This window comes from Dermacentor albipictus, chromosome 9 (assembly GCF_038994185.2).
Source record: "Dermacentor albipictus isolate Rhodes 1998 colony chromosome 9, USDA_Dalb.pri_finalv2, whole genome shotgun sequence".
Classification (NCBI taxonomy): domain Eukaryota; kingdom Metazoa; phylum Arthropoda; class Arachnida; order Ixodida; family Ixodidae; genus Dermacentor; species Dermacentor albipictus.
Window position 1 is genome coordinate 9,304,115 of NC_091829.1, and position 12,331 is coordinate 9,316,445.

Sequence of the window (12,331 nt, forward strand, 5' to 3'; positions counted from 1 at the left end):
ACGAAGCACCCACTTGCCACAGATACTATAACATGTGGAGCTCTCAAAAAAGAAAGAAAAATAAACAGAAAGAAAAGCAGCTGTGAATCTATCCCATATCTAGAAGTAAAGTCACATTTTGAGGTACACGAACATGGATACAACAAATATTCGAATTTATTGAAATAAATATAAAATTGTTATCACAAATACTAGCTTGCACTGAATACATGCTTAAAATGAGTTTATATTATGAAGCCCTATAATGACCCTTTCTGGGTTCTCTTTTCTGTTCCTTCACCACTTGCATCTCTCATTTGACAGAATATAAAATGCAGCTGATGCAGCTTGTATTTGCGGCAGCTAACTACTTTCTATTATGTCCGAGGCAGCACATGTGCACACAATACCATTCTTTGGGTCAGTGTTGTACCCAGCCCACAACAGACGCAACTCAGGAGAGAAAATGCAAGATCTTTGACTAATCGAAAACATAACCTAAACTATTCGAAATCTAGCTGTAGCCTGTGTGTTTTCATACCTTGTCTCCTGACCGGGTGCTCATGGTAACGTGAAGAAAGAGTGAAGAGTTTTCAAGTACTTTGCCAGTATCAGATGTGAGCTGGACGTGGCGGTAGCCTGCAAGGTAGCGTAAAAAATGTAAGGATGACTTGCTTCTGGCTTTGACCACGGTGCTAAATCGTGTACGCAGTTGATGAACTCGGCTCACTCTCTGGCGACAAAAAAAACACTAAGCATTAGATAGCAGTATATTGTCCTGCACCCTATCTTTTCATCAGCTCAACTCATTCCTGCTGAACAATTGGCCATATGTTACAAAATGCATGAGGGAGAATTTTTATGATCATGGCTCGGTGCCCAGAAGAAGAATATGGAATCTAGGGTGCGATCAGAGATTGTTGTTTGAAATTCACGTTCAGTTTGTGTGCAGTTTTACCTCACACGCTTCGCCTAGGCCGCACCGAGTCATCAGCCGCACCCGTCGTCAGCGGTGCTCAGCGGCTGACAACTCGGCGCGGCCTAGGCCAATCGCATCAAGCGAAACTGAACGCAAACTCAACGTGTGTTTCAATCAACGATCGCGTCCTTGGTCCATCATTACCATTATTGGGATACCTGTCTCAAGTTACGTAACATTGGAACAACTCAACAGGGCAAAAAATTAAGCCCAGGACTTGAAGTCCTCTTAAAGGGCTCCAACAGACCCGAAGTCAGACATCAAAACTTGCACTGGAAAGAAAGCACGCATGAAAAACTTTACCTGTTTTCAGGCTTGACACTGGTATTGAGTGCTGGCCAATGAAGTCGTCCCCAATAAATTCATCATCCAGGACAGCAAAGCGCAGAACGGCAAGCTCTGGAGCAGCTACTGTGAACTCGAAGCACTCATCAAAAATAGGAGAATGACCTGGGGAGGAAAATAAAATAGCAAAAATTGTGATTCAAATTTGGTATCTATCCCAAAAAAGGAAATAATTGGTTTGCTTCAAAATAAGCTACACTGATTATGATGGCATGACATGTATCTCATAAATGTGAAGTAAGCAGCCTGGTTGCGCCCACAGCAGGGCAAAGGCCTCTCCCATACTTCTCCGATTACCCCGGTCAAGTACTAATTGTGGCCATGTTGTCCCTGCAAACTTCTTAATCTCATCCACCCACCTAACTTTCTGGCGCCCCTTGCTACGCTTCCCTTCCCTTGGAATGCAGTCCGTAAACCCTTAATGACCATCGGTTATCTTTCCTCGTCATTGCATGTTTTGCCCATGCCCATTTCTTTTTCGTGATTTCAACTAAGATGTCATTAACTCGCGTATGTTCCCTCACCCAATCTGCTCTTTTCTTATCCCTTAACGTTACACCCATCATTCTTTCCATAGCTCGCTGCGTTGTCCTCAATTTAAGTAGAACCATTCCCGGAAGCCTCCAGGTTTCTGCCCCATACGTGAGTACTGGTAAGACACAGCTACTATACACTTTTCTCTTGAGGGATAATGGCAACCTGCTGTTCATGATCTGAGGATGCCTGCCAAACTCACCCCAGCCCATTCTTATTCTTCTGATTATTTCAGTCTCATGATCTGGATCCGCAGTCACTACGTGTCCTAAGTAGATTTATTCTCTTACCACTTCTAGTGCCTCGCTACCTATCATAAACTGCTGTTCTCTTCCGAGACTGCTGAACATTAGTTTTCTGCAGATTAATTTTTAGGCCCACCCTTCTGCTTTGCCTCTCCAGATCAGTGAGCATGCATTGCAATTGGTCCCCTGAGTTACTAAGCAAGGCAATATCATCAGCGAATCGCAAGTTACTAAGGTATTCTCCTTTAACTCTTATCCCCAATTCTTCCCAATCCAGGTCTCTGAATACCTCCTGTAAACATGCTGTGAATAGCATTGGAGAGATTGTATCTCCCTGCCTGACGCCTTTCTTTATTAGGATTTTGTTGCTTTCTTTATGGAGGAGTACGGTGGCTGTGGAGCCGCTATAGATAGCTTTCAATATTTTTACATACGGCTCGTCTACACCCTGATTCCATAATGCCTCCATGACTGCTGAGGTTTCGACTGAATCAAACGCTTTTTTGTAATCACTGAAAGCTATATATAAGGGTTGGTTATATTCCGCACATTTCTCTATCACCTGACTGATAGTGCGAATACGGTCTATTGTTGAGTAGCCTTTACGGAATCCTGCCTGGTCCTTTGGTTGACAGAAGTCTAAGGTGTTCCCGATTCTATTTGCGATTACCTTAGTTAATACTTTGTAGGCAACAGACAGTAAGCTGATCGGTCTATAATTTTTCAAGTCTTTGGCATCCCCTTTCTTATGGATTAGGATTATGTTAGCATTCTTCCAAGATTCTGGTACACTCGAAGTCATGAGGCATTGCGTATATAGGGTGGCCAGCTTTTCTAGAGCAATCTGCCCACCATCCTTCAACAAGCCTACTCATTCCCCTGATCCTCCCTAGCTGCCTTCCCCTTTGCATAGCTCCCAAGGCTTTCTTTACTTCTTCCGGTGTTACCTGTGGGATTTCGAATTCCTCTAGACTATTCTCTCTTCCATTATCGTCGCGGGTGCCACTGGTACTGTATAAATCTCTATAGAACTCCTCAGCCACTTGAACTATCTCATCCATATTAGTAATGATACTGCCGGCTTTGTCTCTTAACGCATACATCTGATTCTTGCCTATTCCTAGTTTTTTCTTCACTGCTTTTAGGCTTCCTCCGTTCCTGAGAGCATGTGAGAGCGTTCCTGAGAGCACACTCAGCTGAAACAGTGCTCGCAAATTCGTTTTCTAGGTGTTCTGTTTCAAGAAAATCTCTCTTGGAATTCGCATGTTGATCAGCTTCGAAGTGATCTTTGTCGGGCGGTTGGCATTTTAAACAAATTGAGATATCTCCCGGCGTCCATAAAGCGGCAAATATACTATTCATTAATACATTCCCGTTTAAGCTACTGTTCCCTTGTATGGTTAACGACGACACAAACAAATCGAGATTCCCTCTTTGCAATTCAAAAGCGGGCGTTACGAGCTATTGGGAAAATACAGTTATTGCGCAGCTGCTGGCCCTTGTTTAGGTCTTATGGAATACTAGAAATAAGTAAACTGCACACATACAAATTATGTCTGGAAATATTACGCCAGTACAAACTTGACAAAATAACCTTCGAAACCACCTATCACACTAAACTTAGCACATACGAACTTAGGAAACAATGTATGGAAACACCTCGTGTACGCACTAATTACGGTTTTCAGAGGTTAGGTTGGCAAATTCCTGACTTAATTAATCAATACCCTATTATTCTGGATACTGTACGCAGCACTCCCTCTATACGTAAATACAAAATGTTAATTAAAGCAATGCTCATAAATGAACCTTAAAGGTGAAAACTGAACGTATACCTATCACTAGTGTGTTTTGTAAATACTGCTATGGTCGAATTGTGCTTTGAAGTATGCTGTTTTGTTTTTCCGCCGAAAGCCTGTGTTTTTGTAAGGATGTCTTATGCATTGTGTAAAAAATATTGAATGTGTGTTCTATTATGTAATGCTCTTTCTTGATTTTTGTAGCCTGTGGTGCCGCCTGTCATCCGGGTGGCGTGGCCTCGTCAGGCAAAGTATGCCTTTTGCCACGTCACCCTGGACAACCTTTTCGTTGTCTTAAATAAATTCTGAATGAATGAATGTTCAATTCTATCCATACTATACTTCCTTATGTCAGCTGTCTTACCCTTGTTGATTAACTTGGAAAGTTCTGCCAGTTCTATTCTAGCTGTAGGGTTAGAGGCTTTCATGCATTGGCGTTTCTTGATCAGATTTTTTGTCTCCTGCAATAGCTTACTGGCATCCTGCTTAACGGAGTAACCACCGACTTCTATTGCACACTCCTTAATGATGCCCATAAGATTGTCGTTCATATCTTCAACACTAAAGTCATCTTCCTGAGTTAAAGCCGAATATCTGTTCTGTAGCTTGATCTGGAATTCCTCTATTTTCCCTCTTACCGCTAACTCATTGGTTGGCTTCTTATATACCAGTTTCTTCCGTTCTCTCCTCAAGTCTAGGCTAATTCAAGTTCTTGCCATGCTATGGTCACTGCAGCGCACCTTGCCAAGCACGTCCACACCTAGCATGATGCCAAGGTTAGCGCAGAGTATGAAGTCTATTTCATTTCTAGTCTCACCATTTGGGCTCCTCCACGTCCACTTTCGGCTATCCCACTTACGGAAGAAGGTATTCATTATCTGCATATTATTCTGTTCTGCAAACTCTACTAATAACTCTCCCCTGCTATTCCTAGAGCCTATGCCATATTCCCCCATTGACTTGTCTCCAGCCTGCTTCTTGCCTACCCTGGCATTGAAGTCGCCCATCAGTACAGTGTATTTTGTTTTGACTTTGCCCATCGCCCATTCCACGTCTTTATAGATGGTTTCGACTTCCTGGTCATCATGACTGGATGTAGGGGCGTAGACCTGTATGACGTTCAATTTGTACCTTTTATTAAGTTTCACAAGACCTGCCGCCCTCTCGTTAATGCTATAGAATTCCTGTATGTTACCAGCTATATACTAATTAATCAGGAATCCGACTCCTAGTTCTCGTCTTTCCGCTAAGCCCCGGTAGCACAGGACGTGCCCACTTTTTAACATTGTATATGCTTTTGTCCTCCTAACCTCACTGAGCGCTGTTATATGCCATTTACTGCCCTCTAATTTCTCCAATAGCACAGCTAGACTCGCCTCACTAGATAACGTTCTAGCGTAAAACATTGCCAGGTTCAGATTCCGATGGCGGCCTGTCCGGAACCAGGGATTCTTAGCACCCTCTGCTGTGTCGCAGGTCTAACTGCAGGTCAGTTGTTTTGCAGCTGCTGGGGACTGAAGGCCGGGGTTCGATTGTTGTATTCATATAGGAGGTTGTGGCCAAGTACTGCACCAGGGTGGCTAATCCTGCTCTGGTGAAGGAATGCGTTACCGTTTCTGGTCACTGGGATCAGGCCGCACTCCAGGCCTGTTTATGCAATTTTATCAACACGTGGATTTTTTTTTTAATCCGGTGGAAAACTGCGCAGCCCCGGGATTCCAACCATGGTCCTCTTGCATGCGAGGCGGATACTTTACTTCTGCGCTCCCAATAATAAAATTATGGCAAATTTATCCTCCCTTTTCGGTTACTTCAACAGAAGATTGAAAAAAATTTAATACCCCCGAGTTTTTGTTGGCTTCACTGTCTGTTATGTTCACATGGTTTTTCTGCTTGACTAAAATCGAGCTCCTTGGTTCCCCTTACTCTTATTCTAAATTGCTTGCAGTAAGCTTTAGGTCGGCAACCAGCATTGCTAATTTAAAAGCACTTTCTCTGCTGTTTTACCTTCTGTGCATTGCAGTAGGCCCTGAACCACTTTTTATTGAAGAGGAGAAATGTATTTGAAGTAAAAATAGGCTATTTTTGAAATACTTTGCTGCAAAAGATATTCCAATGCGTTCAGCAGAAGCAGAGTTATTGCAATCAGACATCCTCTTCCCTGTGCTCACATTCCTTCTTCAATGCCTTGCACTGTGAAGGCTACGGCGGAGCGGGGTGTGTCCACAATGCTCCACCTCCCAGATGTTGCCATGGCACGCAGTTCAAATTTGCTTTTGCAGGTTAACGTAGATGCCACTACTTCCGATCTTGGTGCCTATGACACGCCACACGTAAGCCAAACGCAGTTGTCCTCAGTGAGCCTCAATGCACTTAGCCAGTGGACTCGTGGCAGCACACCGCAGCAGCCGCAGTATCTACGCTATGTAGAAGACCGCAGCTACATGCAACTGTAGTGCGTGTGTGCATCATTTACTTTGTGCATGACAGGGCTTGGGTGTGTGCTCGCATGTGTGTGCAACAGTCTGACCATGCTATGTACATGGTGCGGACTGGCTTTGTCCTTCACCAGCTTCACTAACGGATAGTAACCATATACAATTTGCGGATTTTTGAAGCACTATGAATTAGTCTTCCAAGGTGTCTAGCCAGCAGCAGCCTGGAGTGAGCATGCGCTGGCAAGTGTACGTGTGGTCTAACCTTAAGTTTCACGTGTTTCGAGGCTAGTTGAGCATTCGAAACTATTCAAAATTTGTGAGACCTGCCAGCTACGACACCGATATGCAAGGAGGCTAAAGTTTAATTCCTGTGCAGGTGGCCGTGGCCAAGTGTACGTGCGCATACGGTAGTCGATATCTTCCGGAAGTACAGAATTATTATTGAAATTCGAAAGCACATTTTTGCTTTCTTGAGCCCGTTTATTGAACTTTGTCAATAAATATACACAGTAACAGTAGGAAGAAGTGCACTGATCAAAACACCCTTCTTGACTGACGTCAGCTATTGGCCAATAGCAGCCACGTATGGGAATCTGGTTTATTACGAAATAAAGCATCCAGAAGAGAATGAGGAGTGAGCTTCTGTTGAAAAGAGTGTTTTAGAGAAAGTTGACTTAGCACTCCATTTGCAAGCTCTACGCACAACATACAAAAGCAAAATTTGGCTGAGGTGTTCACAGCAGCATGTGCTATCCGCAGACTATATTTTTTACCAAGCCCGAGGGGTCGTTCAGGACCCCTTTAAAAAATTTTGAACTGCACAACACCCACTTCAAAAATTATGCCGTGGTTGTGCTGACCTTCATTGGACACTGTCTTTGTACGCGCTTCAGCGCAGTCCGTGGGAATCCCAAACACCTGCACAGTCACGTAGGGGTCGATGGCCGTGGCCTTGCTTGAGGCACCCCTGGGCAGTGGCAGCTGCTGGCCGCTAATAATCTGTTAAACAGGGTGAAAACTTCGGTCAGAAGGTACTGTACCACTAATGGCACACTTCTCGTTGCTCTAAGGCAATCTGGCAGTGCGCTTTGCACACTACTGGTCAAAGCCATGCACTCAGATCACATTTGCTTGGTTCATACAGAGCGCTGCATTCTACTTAAGAGCCCTAGCAGGTACTATCACCTTTTACTTGGGAGCACGACCGAGATCTTGCACAAATACCAATCATATGGCTGCTACATCTACCACTGACACACCGCCGCAAAAGTTGCAGGATGTTTTATGCAGCTGTATTAGCAAGTACATGCCTTGTTTGTTTACAACACAAGAAGCACAATATGCCTTCACTTCCAGCCTTCAATTGCTTGGGTGAGCTGCTGAATATTCGAGTCGGGCACGCTTTCTCCGGCCCCGATCAAGAGTGGGCCCTGAATCATTGCAAACTGAGTCAGAGTGCGAGAGCAAGCAGCCTAATATATCATAACAACTAAAAGGACTTGCAAGTGACCACAATGTCTGAGAAAATGATGATGGAAATAAATAAAAAAGAAAAGGTTCCTTATTCTAGCTAGCACTTGAAATCTTTATTATATTTGTCGAACCATTTTCCACAGTATCTTCACTGCTATGTATCATTGCGACATTAGATAGTGTTAGCAACGAGCCTCTTGCTGCTGAAAATTCAGTTTTGAGCCCCTTTAAGTGGGAGAGACTGTCTTCTATGATTTCTTGGTTGTCTACTGCACAAGTCATTTGTTTTTGTTTCACCCGCCGTGGTTGCTCAGTGGCTATGGTGTTGGGCTGCTGAGCACGAGGTCGCGGGATCGAATCTCGGCCACGGCGGCCGCATTTCGATGGGGGTGAAATGCGAAAACACCAGTGTGCTTAGATTTAGGTGCACGTTAAAGAACCCCAGATGGTCGAAATTCCTGGAGTCCACTACGGCGTGCCTCATAATCAGAAAGTGGTTTTGGCACGTAAAACTCTATAATATAGTTTTAATTTTTGTTTCACCTAAAAATGACGGATACAATGTAAGCAACAGAACATAAGTAAAAAAGTTATGGGGCTTTTGAAGTGCTAAAACTGCATGTTAGATTATAGGGGACAACATAGTGGAGGGCTCTGGATTAGTTTTGGCTATCTGAGGTTTTCTAACATGCACTTATACAGCAGAACATCATTGATACAATCCCGTTACATATGATATCCAGCCCCAACATTTGCGATCGAGAACAACAAAAAAATGACCCAAAAGAGCTAGGCTTATTTTTTACCGGTTCATACGCAACCATAAAAAGATTTTTTGGCATTAATGCTTTGTACATTGCCAAACTGGGATCGTATGATACGTTTTCCAACCACTAGATCCCATGCAAAAAAGTAAATGCACAAGGCGCCTGAGATTGAGAACAATATATAGCCGCCCACCGCGGCAGCTTCACCGCAATACTCGCCCACCCATATCACGTGAAAATGCCGGCGTGCACTCAGTTTCTTATTGGGTGCCAGCAAATCTTCTCCAAAGTCACTGCACCCCACAATTACAGCTAGTGCAGCCAACCATATTGGGATAAGCATCTTCGCCTACCTGTTTCAAAGCGTGTGATGCCGTTGGAAGTGTACTGCATGCTTTTAAGAGGCAACAACCCAAAAGCGCAAGTTTGTTACAGTTTCCCTGCAACAGACTGAAATCGGATACGTTTTCCGGCTGCCAGATTCGATGTAAACAAGAAAAGATGTGAAGTGCGCATGATTGAGAACAGTAGCCGCTTGCCCCATCATCTTCCCTGCAATACTCACCCATCCATCACATGAAAACGGTGGCACGCACTTAGTTTCTTATTTCAGTACCAGCAAATCTCTTGGGTCGTCGCCTCATTTACAGTTATCGCCACCAAACCTACTGCGATAAGCATCTTCACCTATCTGTTTTACAGCACCTGGGGCGTAGAGCATAGTGCCGTTGGTAGCATACTGCACGCTTTTAGTAGGCGATAATCCAAACGCGTTGCCGTTCCCTGCTGCAGGCGGCACAATGTGAGCATCACATTTCGCTTTGGTGGCATACAGCGTCGCCCACCAGCTCTTTTTCGCTTCGGTTTCCTGTCCCCGTCTTTAAAAACTGTGCAATAGGAAAACAACAAAGCGTGTCTCAGGCAGCAGAAGCCCCACCAACTCGATGGGTGTCGGCGTCTCATGCCTCGAAGACAACAATTCGTACAGCTCTTTGCATTACGTAGATGTCAACTGCAGTTGAGTTTGTACTTCTTTTTTTAGTCACTTTGGATTATGCGTTTTCTCGGTTAGTGCGTTCTTTGTCGCGTCTTTCCCCAAAACGTACGAATGAGGTTCTAGTGAATTTGAGTACATGAGCCTTTCTGCATTTTTCCCCTTTCAAGATGTGGTTAGAGGGGCCAGGAATCGAATCAGCGACCTTGTGCTTAGCAGCAGAATGCTACAGACATGCAGGAGTGTACCTAGAGACCACTACAAAAGAACCTTGGTTGAGACTACACTTTGGCAAGAAAGTTGTACACCAGTCACAAAAGAAGTCTCAGATACTGGGGTAGCATAGTAATTAAAGGGAAAAAAATGAAAAAATGAAATGTGTGCTGAAGTGGGGAAATAAAAAAGTTAAGGCAGCTCAAAGAGTCTGAGCAGCCTGGTTGCAAGTAAAATGACATACTGGACATCAAAAGTGTGGGTTACATTGCTCAAGACACTAGCAAATACAGGATAGCCTCAATGCAGTCATGGTAATTGATTTTGCTCCCACATACAAGTGAACTCACTCCTAGCCATACATTCTCTTCTTTTTTGTAGGCTAATTTGCATGCAATCCAGAATTTGCCCTTAACGGCAATGTTGACACATGCGTTTAGTTGCTGCACCAAAGTCTAATTGCTCTACAAAGACCAATATACAATGAACAAATGTAAAATTTTCAACACTGAGCCAAGAAAGTTCACCTTTTCTTAATTGTTTCCAAGCTTCAACTGCCTGCCTACAAGCTTAGTTGAGCCACTGTCCCAGGCACAAGGCCACAACTATCATGAAACGCCTACCAAAATAATTATCACTGATATTACTTATGTTATGCCCTTCCCCTCCTCACTCTGTTCAAATGGCTAACCCAAGCCACTTGATAGAAGAGAGCAAATGCAATGCTCTCATATTTGTCAGCACACTAACACCACCTATCAATGAACATACGAAACAGCACGAGAGGATAAGAAAATGCTGGCATGCAGGGGCTGTGGCTATGGGGCACTCAAGCTCACGTTTCAAATAGTGGCTTCACCTGGCTCAGGTAGCTCCTCTGCTGTTCAACAAGGCATTGTTCATGAAGTTCTGCCTTGCATGGCATCGTTCATGAGGTGTCATGAAGCTTTTCCAAGCAGTCCACATCTATTTTAATTTCCTTTTGTTTTTTCATGCCTAGTATTTGAATGTTCTATTATTGGCACCAGTTCCTAACATCTTGCACCACTCTAAGGTCTGGGCATGTACCATTACCGGCAGGTAAACAAGACGTAGACTTCATAACAAGACGCAATCATGCGGTCATCCCAATTAATCAATGTCAACTGGCTTTCAATTTGTTGCTTCTACTATTTTACTGTGTCATCATGAGCACCAGCTACTACAACATCTTGCACCACTCGAAGGCTCTAGCACATACCTTGACCCGCAAGTAAAGAGGCTCATTATCAGAGAATGTTTCCCGTCGGTAGGCATTGAAGACGGACCATGGTTGGCGAAGGCAAGGCGGCTTGAGAACATAGCCAGAGCCACCATTTTGTCGAAACCAGCCACGATGTAGATCCATCGATACACCCGATGTCTGGACATTCATGGCCGCTGCAGCAGAGTCATGGAAGAATAAGTTGGTTTGCCCAAGCTGTTGCCATGTGCTCTTTCTCGCTTATTTCCTAACAGGTGCACCACTGTGCAATACATATTACGCCCTTGCCCATTGTCCTTCCAAAAAATCGGGTGGACATTAGATTTCTACTTCATTTAGGTGCTTTATTCCAATTTCTATGTTAGTGTTCTACTTTGGACGCATAGAAAGTGGGCGTGAGTTTGATTCAAGGGCGTGCTAGGATCGGGCAAATACTGCCAAATGAATCAGTGGTGTGTTTTGGCATTTTTTATTAATTTTATTTAATTCGACCCGCAGAATAATTTGATCAAATTTGTCGGTCCCATTAGGACCAAATGAACAGAAGTTAACTGGGCTCATTTACGTCCTCCGATACAAAACTCCATCAGGCTGAGCTGTCTGATAAGCTGAATACTTCAGTAAACTTTATTAGTCAACTTCTGATAACATATTTCCAAGTTTTGTTTGTTTGTCCTAAAGAAATTTTGCTAATCTATGAAAATAATCATAAACACAGTTTTAAAACACTATGTTCCTGGGCACAGCAGTGCTCCATATATGTTTTCTTCTACACGACACAGCTGAAACCCATAGAGCCAAGACAAAATGCAATGAATACAAGTGTAGCTCTAAATGTGGGTAACACCGGCATGTAAGTGAATGACTTATTTATGGCCATTACATTTGGGCTACCAACCAGATTATTCTAATGCAGAAGGAATCCTGATTTTGCCACATATGAAAGCAGGTATGGAAAGACAATCAAAACTCTCACAGTGGCACCAATTCCAGGCAGTTGTGGCAGTCTATGTGTTGCAGTCTCTAGTTACTGACCAATGACAGCTTGACTATGGTGTTAAAGTAATGCCCATTCCCACCACTGTCAAGCAAATTAGGTCTCCAACAGAATAAAGGCCTTTTGTCAGACTCAACAATTAAGCCTTTCCTACAATAATAATAGCCAAAAGATGACTGTGCATTTCAGGGTCTTATCCCACTATATCATCCTCAGTGAGTTTTGATAAACCTTTATGTTCACTTAAAATACCTACACTACAACTCTGATAAACAACTGGCTCTCTGTTCTATGCAATACAAGTTGTGTTCAAGTCTACTTTTTG

At 43.6% G+C, this 12,331-nt stretch overlaps 1 protein-coding gene across 6 annotated transcripts in view; it reads right to left on the bottom strand.

The window, feature by feature from the left end:
• Positions 1–12,331, bottom strand: part of LOC139049852 (inactive phospholipase C-like protein 1) — a 345,846-nt gene that overhangs the window by 19,764 nt on the left and 313,751 nt on the right. For all 6 annotated transcript variants that reach the window (XM_070525679.1, XM_070525680.1, XM_070525677.1 and 3 more), the window contains 4 exons: positions 11,007–11,185; positions 7,180–7,318; positions 1,262–1,408; positions 521–618 (listed from right to left, as the gene is read on the bottom strand). In XM_070525679.1, coding sequence (XP_070381780.1) covers positions 521–618; positions 1,262–1,408; positions 7,180–7,318; positions 11,007–11,185 — 563 coding nt within the window. The remainder of the gene's footprint in view (positions 1–520; positions 619–1,261; positions 1,409–7,179; positions 7,319–11,006; positions 11,186–12,331) is intronic.